This window comes from Electrona antarctica (genome assembly GCF_951216825.1).
Source record: "Electrona antarctica genome assembly, chromosome: 23".
NCBI classification, from domain to species: Eukaryota; Metazoa; Chordata; class Actinopteri; order Myctophiformes; family Myctophidae; genus Electrona; species Electrona antarctica.
Window position 1 is genome coordinate 32,224,117 of NC_136804.1, and position 16,515 is coordinate 32,240,631.

Sequence of the window (16,515 nt, forward strand, 5' to 3'; positions counted from 1 at the left end):
TAATAATGGTAGATCGATAGATAGATACATTGCACAACTTTACTGTAACAAGGAATTCTCCTCGCCTGCAGAGAGCGGTGAAGAGCTGCTGTACAGACAAGAGGGGAGGAGGAGAGGAGGAGGAGGAGGAGGAGGAAGTAGGAAGAAGGAAGTGTGTGTGTGTGTAGTTGTTTGTGTCATGTGTGATGTGTGTGTCACAGTCAGAAGATAGCTAGTGTGTGACTGGCTGCTGTATCGTCAGCTGACATTAAACAACACAACGAGACAAAACATGGTGGCGACTATACTGCAGCAGCAGCATATGTTGTCCCCCCATTGTTAAATTAACCGACTGCATTTGGGTGGGGGAGGCTTATTATTGCAAACTTTATGAATGAATGCGCTATTATGCTGCGGGGAGGAGGAGATACAGACGAGGCATCATGGTGATCATCAACTCCGTGCTGAAGCTGTTGCAGAGGCAGACCTACACCTGCCTGTCTCACCGCTATGGACTGTACATCTGCTTCGGAGGACTGGTTCTCATGATAGTGTCAGCCTTCCAGTTTGGAGAGGTGAGAAAACCCACGTCTCGTGGTGGTGGTGCATTTATTGTCTGCTAATTAAATGTACACGTACGTTCCATTTGTACATCCCCCCCCCAGTGTGTTATGGTAACATGTCTGAGATGTGTACAAAATTGAACCAAATGGACCCACAAGCACAAGGGTCTCTTCTGTGTCGTGAGATTCTATACAAATGTCTTCTAAATAGTCTACTTGCCAGCCCATAGATCCCCATTGTGAACCCGGACATATTGAGTACACCAAGGTTTTATGTTAGAAATGTTGAGTATGGGTCCCCAGCATGTAGAAACATGCCGGATGCTAACTTGCATATGTTGAGCAATTTTCACAATTGTCATATGTGACCATTAACAACCTATAGAAGGCAAAAAATTGCAAATTTTCATCATGCTTTCATTTCTTTATGTAGCATGTGACATGTCAAACTAGGGGGGTTTCATGATGCTGAATCCAATCCAAGCATTCGTTTTACAAAAAAAACAACTAATTGGGCTAAAAACGGCCATGGCCATTTTTAACTAAAACTGTTTTTAGCCCAAGGAGTGTTTTTGTACAAAACTAATGCTTGGAATGGATTCAGCATCATGAAAACCCCCTAGTTTGACATGTTTGTTTGTTTGTTAAGGACCCCCAAACATTATGTATTGGACCACGGACCCCCATCTCAAAATAAAGTCGTTCCAGGGACCCCCCCCAGAAGCAAAGATTTAGAAGATCTACAAACTCGTAGTGCGTCCCTAGCTCTGGTCCATAGCTCTAATGCCGCCAACGGCAGCAAGAGCAGTAAGGCTATGGACCAGAGATAGTGCGTCCCATGCTATTGATTTATTGATTGATTTGATTGAAGTATTTATTAACAGATTGGAGAATTAGAGTACATTCATTTCAAGCACAACTCAATACAAAACTGTTACACCATAAAGCATTACACTTGTTTACAATAGGGTGCACCATGTTCATTTCATCATATATGAGCTTGTAGAACTGCTATCTTTGAATAGCCAAAGTATAAAATAATGGTTAATTGTGGTAAAAATCTAAAATGACACAGATGCTACCCTGGTCTTAATGGGGTAAAGAGATAAACTTCTGAGGCTCTATTACTACACTGTAAACATCCTTAGTGTTAAAGCTGTAATACAATGTCGTCTTATATCATACGGGGGGCCAACTCTTGACGTGATTTGTCATGTCAAGAGTTGGCTTTGTCCGCGGCGTAAACGTCTTTAAATAAATACTTTCTGAAAAGTCTATGAGGAAATTGAACAGGGATTTATTTTCCGGGTCTCTCGAGGGGGCGGGACTTCCCCTTTGAAAAGCCATGGGGGAAAATGAATGGGGAATTATTTCCTGGGCCACTTGTCGTTCTGAAAGGGGGCGGGACTGCAACACTATAGTTTTCCTAAATGATAAAACATTGTTTTAAAAATCACCCGTGTGTGTGAAGTGAGGGGCACTAATATCAAATAATATGTACATCACTCATGAACAACTGAATATATAATAATTGTTAGCCGATTCGCTCGTCTACATATGTCGTACATTTTCCCTTCAGTGTCAAATTTACGTCATATTTGGTGGACATTTGACCTAATTTCTCCTTTCATTGTAAATGGCAAATATTGAGACGTGTGGGGACATGTCTCAATACACCCCTCCCCTCAAGGGGGACGCCCACAACAGGCCAACGGCACAGGCCGAATGGCTCCTTCACTGAGTTTAACACACCACCACCAGGCAGTTAACTAACCCCCCCCCCCCGAGCTGCAAATGATTATGGCTGGCAACAGTCAGTTGACATAAGAACTACTTGTCCTGCAACACACTGTGTGTACACGCCCGTTGCGCACACACACACACACACACACGCACACGCACACACAAATGCACACAGGTATATATCATTTGCTGTCGGGCAGAAATCAACTTATCTCGATATTCTTAACTTTTTGTGTTTTTTCGTAAATGAACGCCCTACTTGATAGCAGATCCACAAGCTCAAAACGTGGCGGGAAGCGACATGTTTGTATTAAAGTAGTATTTCCCGACAACAGACGATATTTAGCTCAAATCTAAAATGACACAGAGGCTTTCCCAGTTTTGGGATAATTGTTTTATCTGGCCGGGGAGGCAGTAGAGTACAGCGTTATATTATTTATGTGATTTTACGCGGCAAGGCCAAGGAGAAGATCCTATCTGGATCACAATAACAGACCTGGTTTCCTACGAGAAGCAGACCGGGGTCCTCAAAAAAATAATTCTGAGGGGCGCTAGTCTCATATTTTCCATTGACAATGAAAGGAGAAATTAGGTCAAATGTCCGCCAAATATGACGTAAATTTGCGGCAACACAAAAATTAAATGCCATTGACAATGAAGGGGAACTCTACATCATATGTAGACCGTAGCAAATCGGCTAACCAATCACATACATTCAGTTGTTCATGAGATGATGTATAATGATAAGAGCGCCCCTCACTTCACACAGGTGTGATTTTATTACCAGGACTTGGTTTAGAGTGCAGTTTCAAACTTGAAACAATATATACAAAATAAAGCATTCATTTGAAGCCTTGAATGGGAATATTTGTTAGAAACTGCATTTACAATGCTGTGATTCCTGCTGATATTGTCAATCAACATAGTTTGAATCAAAACTGTTCTTCTTGTACACATTTTGAAAATAGAAGCATTACATGTAGTCTATATCTGTTGCCAGAACCTTAATAAAAATAAACACCTAATTAAACATCAACAATAGCAGAAAATGCTTTTAGCATGCTTTTTAAAAACAAATAAAACCGTCTTAATGGGATTTATTTTGTCATTGTTTGGTCTTTGTCTGGGCTGTGGTGTATTCATTTCTAACCTTTTTGCACAGGTGTTGGTGGAGTGGAGCCGCGATCAGTATCATGTGTTATTTGACTCCTACAGAGACAATGTTGGTGGAAAATCATACCAAAGCAGGTAAGAGACTGACGGAGAGACAGAGAGAGAGAATGACGAACGAACAACTGTGTTACTATGAAAGAGTTATCTTATTATTAACCACTTAACTAATTTAGGCCTGACTAAATCCTGACAGTTTTCTGTTTCTATATCAGTGGTGCTCAATATTTCATGTCAAGGACCCCAAAAATGATATGTAATTGGCCCCCTAGCCCCATCTGAAAATATGTTATTCCAGGAACCCCCCAGAAGCAAAGAGTTGAGTTAAAAACGTTGGCTCTGAAAGAATATACATTCAACAATTTGCGCCGCATTTTCACGATTAAAAAAAAAAATAGCAGACCTACAAGCTTGTAGCGCGGCACTCGGTGCCGCACTATGAGCTTATAGATCTGCTATTTTTCAATAGCTAAAGACCAACATAATCCGGTTCCCGCCTTGAATGGGTTAAACCCTGTATACTCCGTTCATCGAGGGAGGTCCCCCAAGGTTCTGCACTTGGGGGCCCCCTCATTTCCTCCCTCTACAACTCCCTGAATATAGTCGTTCTACAAATGCGTTATTGTGAGTTAGATCGGCTATTTTCCTTCATATCACATCTGTGTGTTTGCGCACCTTTTGAAATCCTTCAAAACTTAAAGACGGAGTGCCGTGATCTTTGTACCTTTTCTGTTTTGTATACGTGTCTATTGAGTTATCATTACTCTAATAGACCCCAAGGTGTGGTTATAATATTCAAATATGCCTTTATTCCATGTGTATTTTTGGTTTAAAAGGCCCAGTTGAAATGCACCACTTTAGTGAAATAAATCTAACTACTAGTATAATCATTTTAGGGGGTGAAAAAAATCACAGCACTCCATCTAAATCACCAAACTACAGGCTCACAATGTCTCGAACTGCAGTGCGTTGTGAGCTTGTAGATCGGCTATTTTCACAATGCTTACCTCTTTCTTACGTAATATTTGGCGACTTTGGTATTTAATAGGTCTTAAATAGTCCTTAACCCATTTTGGGCGGGAACCCCTTTTGGTGTTTTAAGCATTATGTTATGCTTTAGCTGTTAAAAAATAGCAGATCTACAAGCTCATAGTGCTACACCCAGTGCCGCGCTATGAACTTGTAGGTCTGCTATTTTCATGAGAATGTTCCTGAAATCACTGAATATATTCTTTCAGAGAGAGTTTTTAACTCAAATCTTTGCTACTGGGAGGGTCCCTGGAAGTTGGAACAACATATTTTCAGATGGGGGTCGGCAGCCAATGTCATATATATTTGGGGTCCTTGACATGTTTGAGAACGACTGACATAGAAAGATGTTTTTTTTCAGACATTTTTTTAATTTCGACGTCAGGTCTAAATGGGTTAAATTGTCACTTCAGAAATGTGCAGGTATACCCTGTGTGTATACACTTATACGGTATGTTGGTGGCACAGTGGTAAGTTGTGTTCTTGTTGCAGGCTGTGCCTGCCCATGCCTATAGACGTGGTGTACATGTGTGTTCTTGTTGCAGGCTGTGCCTGCCCATGCCTATAGACGTGGTGAACATGTGTGTTCTTGTTGCAGGCTGTGCCTGCCCATGCCTATAGACGTGGTGTACATGTGTGTTCTTGTTGCAGGCTGTGCCTGCCCATGCCTATAGACGTGGTGAACATGTGTGTTCTTGTTGCAGGCTGTGCCTGCCCATGCCTATAGACGTGGTGTACATGTGTGTTCTTGTTGCAGGCTGTGCCTGCCCATGCCTATAGACGTGGTGTACATGTGTGTTCTTGTTGCAGGCTGTGCCTGCCCATGCCTATAGACGTGGTGAACATGTGTGTTCTTGTTGCAGGCTGTGCCTGCCCATGCCTATAGACGTGGTGTACATGTGTGTTCTTGTTGCAGGCTGTGCCTGCCCATGCCTATAGACGTGGTGTACATGTGTGTTCTTGTTGCAGGCTGTGCCTGCCCATGCCTATAGACGTGGTGTACATGTGTGTTCTTGTTGCAGGCTGTGCCTGCCCATGCCTATAGACGTGGTGTACACGTGGGTGAACGGCACAGACACGGCCCTGCTGAAGGAGCTGAAGGACGTCCGACAGCGGCTGGAGGACGAGCAGAGAGCCCTGAGGTACGCCATGCCACGTGTTTGGGACCCGTGCTGATCCCGTGTTGTTTCGCCTATGAGCCTTTGAAGCCTATGAGCCTGTGTTGTTTCGTGTTTCCCGTGTTGTTTCGCCTATGAGCCTTCACCAGAGCCTGATGAAGGCTCATATAGCCTTACGCGTTTCGCCTATGAGCCTTCATCAGAGCTGGATTTGGATTTAGCTCTCCACTGAAAACCATTGCTGATGCGCAACCTATTTTTCTCATTTACATTATGTTTATGTATCTGGCATTGTGCTTCACTGTTTGGTCATGTAAATGGACAGTATATTAACAAGCTTCAGTGGGTGGTCCCTCTGTCTCTTGTCTCGCGTACAGCCAGAAAATCTATTTAGATGTCTGGTGACATCCAAATTCAATGAATGCGATAGAACTGGGTGAGTGAGCAGTGGGTGAAAGTTTGTTAGCAGCCATTCCATTTCCTGCTGCTGTTGTACATATTGAATTGAGATGTCACCACCAGACGACATCAGTATGGAGATATCTGCTTGTCTTGAGTACACTGAGCAATAGCAAATAAAGGATTGGCTGGTGCAGACATCATCCACCCAGATCAAGTAATTCAATACTGTAGGTGGTCGCAGTTCAAAGGTTGGCCCAATTGTAAGAAGACGTTTAGCTTTCATTTATGAAACTCGTGGTCAGTGTTTTCACTGGCATGAATTATTTGACTTTAGATCTGTAATTATGCATTCTGCGTGTCCCGAATTGTAACCACTCGGGCTTCCCTATTTTTCCCAAATAGAAAGTTAAATTAATTGGAATATATTTGACAAAAATGTCAAAACATGGGTAATGGGTAGTCTAGGATTCTCCAAAATCAGGATTAGCATTGGAATATATATATATATATATATATATATATATATATATATATATATATATATATTAGTATCTATTATATGTACAGGGCAACACAGTTATTGGTGATTGTTTGTACATTATCTTCGTAAAATGAATTAATATTTGTGCTTCGTTACCAATAGGGAGCGTTTGGGGAAGAATGCAAGCGATACAACTGAAGTGCCAAAAGACAGGTGAGTGGAAAAACTACAACAGATTGCATTCTGGATGTTCATGAAACTACATGGAACCAGTGACTTAAGTACATTTACTCAAGTACCGTACTTAACTCATTTTGGGGCGGGAACCCCTTTTGGTGTTTTAAGCATTATGTTATACTTTAGCTATTGAAAAATAGCAGATCTATAAGCTCATAGCGCGGCACCGAGTGTTGCGCTACGAGCTTGTAGGTCTGCTATTTTTGAAAAATCGTGAAAATGCGGCACAAATCTTTGAATATATATTATTTCAGAGCGAACGTTCTTAACTCAAATATTTGCTTCTGGGGAACAACATATGTTGTTCCTGGAACATATTTTCAGATGGGGGTCGGTGGCCAATTACATATCATTTTTGGGGTCCTTGACATGAAATATTGAGCACCACTGATACAGAAAACTGTCAGGATTTAGAAAACATTTTTTTAAATTTCGACGTCAGGCCTAAATGGGTAAAGTAATTCAAATTGTAATACTTTAGCCTTCTATTCCACTACATCTCGGAGGCACATATTGTACTTTTACGACATCATCATCAATCACCAATCATGGGACATTGAAGCTCATGTAAAAGCTCCTGGAAAGTTAGCAAGCTATAATAGAAAAGGAAAGTTGCCTTTCCTGTAAAAGTCTAGAGTCTAGAGGCCACAACGACGTGTAGATAAGATAAGACTAGATAAGATGTCACTTGATGGTAGGTGGTTGGTTTTCATTGTGTGAACCTGCACCACTGTTTCCTTTATGTTTCCTTGATGGTAGGTGGTAGGTTTTCATTGTGTGAACCTGCACCACTGTTTCCTTGATGGTAGGTGGTTGGTTTTCATTGTGTGAACCTGCACCACTGTTTCCTTTTCGTCACAACGGCCATTGTTGGTTTCAACCACAGCACAGACACAAAGGAAGCACCGTGCATGCAGGAGGTGTGAACACAACACCAGAACACAAGTTTCAGTTGATTGGTGTGCAACATTTAATTTAACAAATCGTTTCAACTCGATTTATACAAATAAATCAAACCAATAATTGGTTCGCACGAACGAACCTTAGAGTATATATGAATAGAGACGGCACCGGATTTCTCCTCCCATCCACTTGCATTAAGTTGCTCAAAAGCGCATGAGGCGATTTCACTCAGGAACAGAGTGCATTCTGGGATATGGATTGGACCCATATCGTGAACGCGCTGGCCGTTGACTATCATTGCACGCGTTCACGTATGAAACAATGTTCACGTGTCATCATGAACGTGCGCAATGATAGTCAACGGACCAGCGCGTTCACGATATGGGTCCAAACTGCAATACCAAATTCGGCCACTATGTCCATTTCGCCTCAGGATTTCCTCCGGGTGCCGTCTCTATTCATATATACTCTAAGGAACGAACGCACACACATTGACTTTTGAGGGTTCCATTTGTACACTCAGTTACATGTATACGGGTCCATTTGGAACCCACTTAAAGGAGCATTCAGTGATTTGGGTGATTTGGAAAACCACCCGGTCCGCCCCGGTAACAAAATGTGCACATGCACGCTCTACAGTGGGGGGAAGTGCAACAGGCCAACAGCATGTGCACCAAGGCCCGCCCCCAGTCGATCATGATTGGAGGAAGGCCCCTCTCATCCTGATTGGATGAAGGCTTTGCCACCCGCCACCAAAACTGAAACTAGGGTTTTTTGACCCCAGGGGCTCACTGGGGACAGGGAGGAACTCCTTATATGGTCAGCACACTCTATAGTAGGGAGAATTATCCAGAAAAAAAGAAAAAATAAGTGATATTTGAATTAAGTCAAATCACTGAATATACCTTTAAGTAAACGAGGGTCCCTGGACCTCACTTTGAGAACCACTACAGTTACATGTATGTAATACCGTACTGTAGGTATGATTGAATTTGTCTTTGAATGAAAGTCAAAATTAAATATAGGAATCGTTAACCCATTTAGACCTAAGTTGGATTCTACAAATGTCTTCTAAATCATGACAGTTTTCAGAAAAACCTATGTTTCAGTGTGGTTATCAAACTATTTTATGTCAAGGAGCCCCAGAATTATATGTACTAGCCCTTACCCGTTGTGAGATACCCCCCCCCCCCCGCAGGGGGTACTGCGCCCTCAGCTCATTTTTAATTCACTAATAAATTCATTATCATCATACTATAATTCAGTCAATGTCTGTCTGAATGAATGTGTGTCAGAAACACCGCCGTATCTCCTCACCACCTTGTGAAATTGGAAAAAAGGCTTCGTTAAGACCTCCATATTATTATGGTCAATGCCTGTGTGAAAAGTGGGAGTGATTGGTGCAGGCGGTGAGGAGCTACAGCAGTGTTTCTGACACACATTCAGACACACAGACACACATTCATTCAGACATTTGGTTAATTATAGTATGATTTGGCCACGACCCCCATCTGAAAATATGTTGTTCCAGGGACCCCCCAGAAGCAAATATTTTTTGTATTGAGTTGTGCTTGAAATGTACTGTCAGTGCAAACTGTCAGTGTTAATAAATACTTCAATCAATCAATCAAACCCCCTCGCCAGACTTTTCATTCTGCCTGAGGGGAGAATGAAAAATCTATTTTTAAATTGTATTATTATTTTAGTTTTCATTTTTTCATTAGTTTTAGCACGTCCTGACGTAACTCGCTCATCCCCTCGATTCCCCTGGTTCACGGAAGTAATTTCTCTGGAGAATAACATGGGGTCATCTTAAAATCGTTTCATATAAGCGTTGTGGTTTTCTCTCAGTCAGTTGATTCTTCATATCCATATGAGTGAAGCGGCCGGGGTGACATGTTTATTTTTCAAACACAGTTCTTATATGAGGCGATCTAAAATCCCCCCTATGGGGATTACAATGCAAATAAAAAGTACACAAACCTGTGGATTTGCGCCCTCTACCGATATTGACGCCAGACTTCGGTGCTCTATAATAACTAGGGGTGTCAAAAAATTCCCGTTATGAACGATTCAAAATCGATTCATAATTTCCAAAAATCGTTTTTTTTTCTGCTACAGTTACAGTTTTCACTACATGGTGTTTGTGATATGAAATGTAAGCTTACTCTAATCACAGTAAACATCATGTCTTCAGTCATTTTCAAGTTACTGTAGTCACTACTAGTCACTTCAGTTCAGCACAGCTGTATTGTATTGTAGTATTGAATCGAGAATCATTTTGAATAGACAATCGTTTTGAATCTGGAAAAAAAAAATGCTTTAGAATAAATAAATAAAAAGTTTTTGGATTGAGAATAGAGTTGAATCGTGAATTGAAGAATCGAATAATTGAATCGTGACCCCAAGAATCGGAATCGAGTCGAATCAAATCGTGGGACACCAAAAGATTCACAGCCCTAATAATAACCCTGGTGCGTGCGTGTGTGTGTGTGTGTGTGTGTGCGTGTGCGTGTCCGTGCGTGTGTGTGTGTGTGTGCGTGTGCTCGGTCTCCTGCAGCGTGAAGCCAGAGTGCCTGCTGTCCCACTGCATCATAGCGCCCATGCTGGCTCTGGAGCCCGCGCTGCCGGCCAACGTCACGCTGAAGGAGCTGCCCTCTCTCTCCCCGCTGTTCTCCAGCGCCAAGGAGCTGATGCTGCTCGCCAAGCCCTTCCAGCACGCCTCCACCGTCTCCGTGGTCGTCTTCCACGCTCAGGCGGATGGTGAGCCAGCTGTCCACACGCGCATTGCGCACGCACACACATACACGCACGCACGCACGTGCACACACACTCACTCACTCACTCACACACACCCCCCCACACAATGTCATGTTTTATTTCTTTCTTTATTCATTTGCACAATACATAGATTGGTAACAAAGGTAACATAAAGATAGGTATGCAACGGTCAATTTTATTCTGGGTGACTATTCTATCGATGACTTTTTTTTGGTGTTTGCCAGTAAGCCTGTATGGTGTTGTTGTTGTTGAATCATCACTAGCTCTGGTCCATAAGCGCTAGAAGGAGATCTCTAGACGCTGTTACTTTTCGCTAGCGAAGGCCGCGCACCCTCTTCGTCTGTAGTAAAAATTTAAAAAAATACACTTTAGCTACTCACCAAAACAAAGACGGTTTTAAGATGTTGAAAGCCCAGTGGCGTGCACAGATAGACACTAGGGGGTGCTAGAGCACCCCCTGCCCTTTTGGCAATGTGCCCTTTAAAAAAACAAAACAAAAACACTTTTTTATTTTTATTTTTATTTATTTTGTACAGTTACACTGTACAGTATGTGGACCATGGTTACATTGATCAATTCTAATATATTATTTAGGCCCCCACAATCTATAAATCTCACACTATTAAGGCAACCGTCCGGTTCCACGCGCTGCACAAAGTGCCCTTTTTTTCCACTTGAGCACCTGCCCCTCTAAATGTCTGTGCACGCCACTGTGAAAGCCTATTTCCCTTAGTGGGAACACTCAGTGACCTCCACCTCACTACCCTTAGTGGGAACACTCAGTGACCTCCACCTCACGTCCCTTAGTGGGAACACTCAGTGACCTCCACCTCACGTCCAAAATACACTTTTTGATCAGAAAAGAAAACATTTCACCAGAAGAAAAAACATGTGGGAGTTACTCCACTGCTCACTCTACGTATCTTGTCAATAGAAAAATTCCATTGACCAGATTTTTCCTGTGAAATATATTGTGTTAGTGTTATTCCCACTAAGGAAAGTATAGGCATTCAACTCCTCTAAACCGTTTTTTGTTTTGGTGAGTAGCGAAAGTGTATTTTTTTTTTTATTACAGACGAGAGGCTGCTTTAATTACCAGGTCTGAGCGGTAACATAGCGTTAAGGAGGACTCCTAGTGCTTATGGACCAAAGTTAAATCCTCACTGAAGTTATATAACCAACCATAATCCCTGACTTTTTCTTTTCTTTTCTTTTTCAGCTGACAAGGCATATAAAGATGTGTCAAGAGAGGATCTGAAGCATTCTGTCTCCCAATGTTACTTGGTGAGTTACTATAGTCACTTATTTCAGCTGACTACATCATTATCTATCTAATATATGTGACTACATTTGACTGAGGGACTGCCATTGGATTTTTTTGAATTCTCGTTTTTTCATGTCATGTGAAAGCAGGGAATCATAGCTTCAAATTGACATGTTGGTTGTTCAGTTTGACCCACCGGTTTTGGAGATATGGCTTATAGAGTAATGTCTTGCAGAAAACAGGCTTGAAAGGTTCACTTCTGTGGTCTCTAACATTACACCTAGCTACATGTTTAAGCATTTATTTCATATTTACAGCTCTGATATTTATTCCAGATATGCTCTAGTCTAGTATGTGAAGAGTCTGCCTGTGCTACTAAGTTTTTCTCCTCTGGTGAAAAGCTGGAGTTTGCGCGATGGCAGGCTCTCAGTCAAATCTGGTCACAACTGTTCTCCAATGTTATAAACACAGCCCTCATACAGACATTGTAGAACCTAAGCCGACATGAGGGCTGCTGCTATTGTAATTCACACGGGGCTTGTTCTAATTTCAACCTTTTGGTCATTCCTTTGGTATTTTGATGCCAATTAATGTACTTTTACTCTAAGTAATCTAGTGATTACCAGACTTGTACTCAGATAGTTTCTGCATGTCAGTAATATTGATACTATTACTTAAAGAGTAAAGCATGTGAGTACTGTGAGTACTCCCCCCCCCCCCCCATACCCCCCCCCCCCCCCACCACTGCTGCCGTGCACTGACATCGTCATGTTTGTCTGGTTGTTTGTGTTCAGACCACAGACAAAGACTCCCCAGGCCTGGTGCGCATGCAGACGCTGGCCTACCTGAGTGGCTTCCCGCCGTCCTTCAAGGACACGGAGCAGCTCCGCGTCAAGCTGCCCTCGGCCATCACCAGCAGGATCAAACAGGTGAGCGGTCAAACTGCCCTGAATTAATCATACCTCCCGTTGTTGTCGATCGCCTCTATTCAATTCAATTCAATTCAAAGGGCTTTATTGGCATGAGAAAACATACGTTTACATTGCCAAAGCAGAAAGCACAATACAACAATACAGCAATACAATCAAAACAAAAAAGATGTACATTTGAACGTCAGAATCTTCAATAGATCAATTTCTATATTGTACCAAGGTCACTGGATGCAGGTATAGTGCAGGAATATACACAATGATTAGTCTTTAGGGTGGTTGTGTTCCGTTTGATATCCTTCTCCTATCACAGCAACTCACGAATCTTGCTGCTGTGTTTGCACATTGTTGTACTTCGCCCAGCAGATATGGGAGTTTGTTGTCATTGGTCATGTTTTCAAAATCTCCGTGTGTGGTTGTAATCTGTGGGAAGTATGTGTATTCATGAACAGGTACGGATGTGAATGCGCGTGTGCGCTAGAGGGCACCCCGCTCAGATTCATGAGCCCGAATGGCTACTTTGCATAACAGGTTTACAATTGAGTGTGCAAATGTGTCGCATTGGGAGGAGTGAGGTATGCTCTCCTTGGTAAGCATACCAAGCAACACAGCATTTCGGCTTCACTGCTGCCAGTATCCTAGCCGCACGCAACAATGCCTCCGCCACCTTTGAAGAAGAGGAAGATACTCATTCAAAACAAACTTTTCGCTTCAGCCCAAGGCATTCTTTGAAAAGATTTACAAAGGCTAAAACTAACTGAACTAAGCTAAAAAAAACTAGTCTTTTTTTTTTTTTTCTATACAAATGTTTCCTAGTTTGGAATCGCTGACAAAGGCTGGCGGCCGAAATGCATTAATTTCATGACTGCTTTTGCGGCACATTAAAAGCTTCAGTATGGATTGTTCTTTCGACGGGTTACACCTTTGGCAACACTGTTGGGTGTAACCGTAGGAAACGGTAGTCTGACAACCATTCTGCATGTAAACAAAAGAGACAATAAAGGAACTATGTGATTAATGAATTCCACAATTTGATAAATATCCTCTGGCGCAGGGAAGGCACATGCTGAAAATAAATGAAATTCTTTAGTAGATTTCTTGTCCACAGAGAGCAGAAATCAACAATTGTACATTTTTAAAGGACATCAAATAAAAATAACCTAACCACTTTAATTAAAATCCACAACTTGACATCATCATTTGCCACAAGATGGCATCGTTGGAGTATCCTACCATGCAACTGTTATGGATACAGCATTATTGCATAGGGATATGTCTGTTAATCAGAAAGTGTCTTTTTATGCATCAAACAATAGATAGATAGATATATTAATTAGGTTATTGATTAGTTCATTAAAGGACCACTTCACCACTTTTCAACTTCTCTTCCTATAATTGGTCCTAACTAATGTTCATGATAAAATACCACCATTTCTTTCTACTCATTCTGTGTCTCATAGGAAGGCTGTGGACATCATCAATGGTGAATCCAAGCTAATAGAAACGGCAGGCTTTCTTTTCCTGAAAAGTTGCAATGCAAAAGTTGAAGCCATCGTTCTCACGATAATACAAATATAAATATATTTTAAAACAAATCTTGTTTAAAATAAATCTGCCTAATGATGATGTCACTGGTGGACGGCTGTCCAAACTGCACAAAGCCCTCCTATGAGATACAGACTGAGTAGGGAAAAAATGGTGGTGTTTTATCATGAACATTAGTGAGGACCAATTATATGAAGAGATGTTGAAAAGTGGTGAAGTGGTCCTTTAAGGAATTATTTATACAGCCATCAGCAACACAAAACCGAAATCAGTGGTTCTCAAACATGTTCCTCGTATTGCTGGGGAACCCACTGGAACTTTCTCAAGGACCCCTGGGGGTCCCCCCGGACCCCTGGGGGTCCCCCCGGACCGGGGTTCCCAGGGGTCCGGGGACTAAATGGCCCCACGTTTGGCCCCTTCTGCAGCCGGCGGCTTGTCTGTCTAATAATTTTCTCTAGTCAGAACTCTGGCCGGGATATTTTGAGAAGGAGGAATGCCAGTTAACGAGCGGGGATTACTCTCCAGTTAATCAAAGACAACAAGACACGCCTCCTCATCTCTCATCTTCAAACGCTAAAGTCCTGGAGTGTCCGTTGAACTCAGAGTGTACAAGTTCAACCAGATGGGCACTCTTTTGGACACTTAACCCATTTAGACCTGACTTCGAAATGTATCTAAATCCTGACAGTTTTCTGAAATACCTATAGTTCTACATCAGTGGTTCTCAATATTTCATGTCAATGACCACAAAAATGATATGTAATTGGCCACTGACTCCCCATCTGAAAATATGTAGTTCCAGGGACCCCCCAGAAGCAAAGATATGAGTTAAAAACGTTCACTCTGAAAGAATATAATATATATTCAAAGATTTACGCCACATTTTCACGTTTTTTCAAAAATAGCAGACCTACAAGCTCGTAGCACGGCACTCGGTGCCGCGCTATGAGCTTGTAGATCTGCTATTTTTCAATAGCTAAAGCATAACATAATGCTTAAAACACCAAAAGGGGTTCCCGCCCCAAAATGGGTTAATCAGCACTGGCGGAAAAGGTATAGAAATACTTTGTTAGTAAGTAAAGAATTAAAAATTTACTTGAGTAAAAGTACAAAAGTATTGGCATCAAAATGTACTTAAAGTAAAAGTACTCATTGTGCTGAATGTCTCATTTCAGGTTTTCAAATCCTCAAATACTTTGAAAATAGCAGATCTACAAGCTCATAATTTGTCGCATTGCGACACATTGTGAGCTTGTAGATTGGATATTTTTAAATGGCTGAAATGTATATGGGGCTGAAGTGGTTAATGTATGTTTTGTAATAATACAACCCGTCCCCCAGAAGCTCTTGTCGAGATGCTCACGCTGTGTCCCGAAATAGCGAGCAATTTTTAGCGACGAGTGGGAAGCTATTGTAATGAGGCTGTCTGTTGTTTGTCTGACTTATAAATAACAACAATAATGTTTGCGTGGGTCAGCTATATGGTTATCATTGGCCCCCAGACACAGTGTGTGTCTATAGGACAGCCATCATGGGCAGTGATGTAAATAGGTTTTCAATGTAATGAGTCCCGGGATGCAGGCATGGTCTTTTAGATGAGTCCCAGGGACATTTGATGAGTCCCACTTCAATGACGTTAAGAGTCATATTTTGCCATTTTTACAAATTGCAGCATTTAACTCCCATTTCATTTTATATGGTTATGGTTTTATTGCATCATGCATCATGGGTGCGGTGTGATGCTTGGAGATTAGGGCGGCGTGTAACCTTAGAACCACAAGCCATGGTTAACAGTAGAACAACTGTTTGGCATGGCGCCAGCCAGCGCAAACAAATGGTCACCAGGATTTTATTGACATTCCCTCCACATAACAGTCCTCCTACTCCGCCCTTTAACTTCCAGGTGAACTACACGACGTAACCGCTTTAGATTTTTTTAGTTTTTCAAAAACGGCAAAAATAAACGGATGACGACGTGTTGTGAGCCTTGTACACCAGCTGTTTTAGCTATCTTTAGACTGTGGCTCTGCAGGAGTCCAGCTGTCCATAAGAGTCGTCGGTCCGTGTGTCTGTCTGTGTGTCCGGAGCTAATCTAGCGGCACTGGGTTTCATATAAGGCAAATGCACTTGGAATGGGAAAAAGGAGGGGGGGAAATGGTGGGGGAAAATGGAATATTGGTAGGGAAATTCATTCATTCAACCTTTATTTAAATTCTCGGAGAGACCATTGAGGGAACCCCTCATTTACAATGATGCCGAGATTACATACACAAAAACAGTAATACAACAACAATATTAGTTACAACAAACCGTTAATACAATTATATATTCAGCAATCAGTTAAAACAGCAACATACAGGTGATGGACGGT

General features: G+C 41.9%; 1 protein-coding gene across 2 annotated transcripts in view; it reads left to right on the forward strand.

Moving 5' to 3' along the window:
* Positions 1-146: 146 nt before the first annotated feature.
* The window catches only part of gnptab (N-acetylglucosamine-1-phosphate transferase subunits alpha and beta), a 43,571-nt gene continuing 27,202 nt past the window's right edge, over positions 147-16,515 (forward strand). For both annotated transcript variants that reach the window (XM_079494108.1, XM_079494109.1), the window contains exons 1-7: positions 147-554; positions 3,448-3,533; positions 5,507-5,626; positions 6,648-6,698; positions 10,186-10,388; positions 11,626-11,690; positions 12,465-12,599. In XM_079494108.1, the coding sequence (XP_079350234.1) occupies positions 378-554; positions 3,448-3,533; positions 5,507-5,626; positions 6,648-6,698; positions 10,186-10,388; positions 11,626-11,690; positions 12,465-12,599 (837 nt within the window). In that variant the 5' untranslated portion in view covers positions 147-377. The remainder of the gene's footprint in view (positions 555-3,447; positions 3,534-5,506; positions 5,627-6,647; positions 6,699-10,185; positions 10,389-11,625; positions 11,691-12,464; positions 12,600-16,515) is intronic.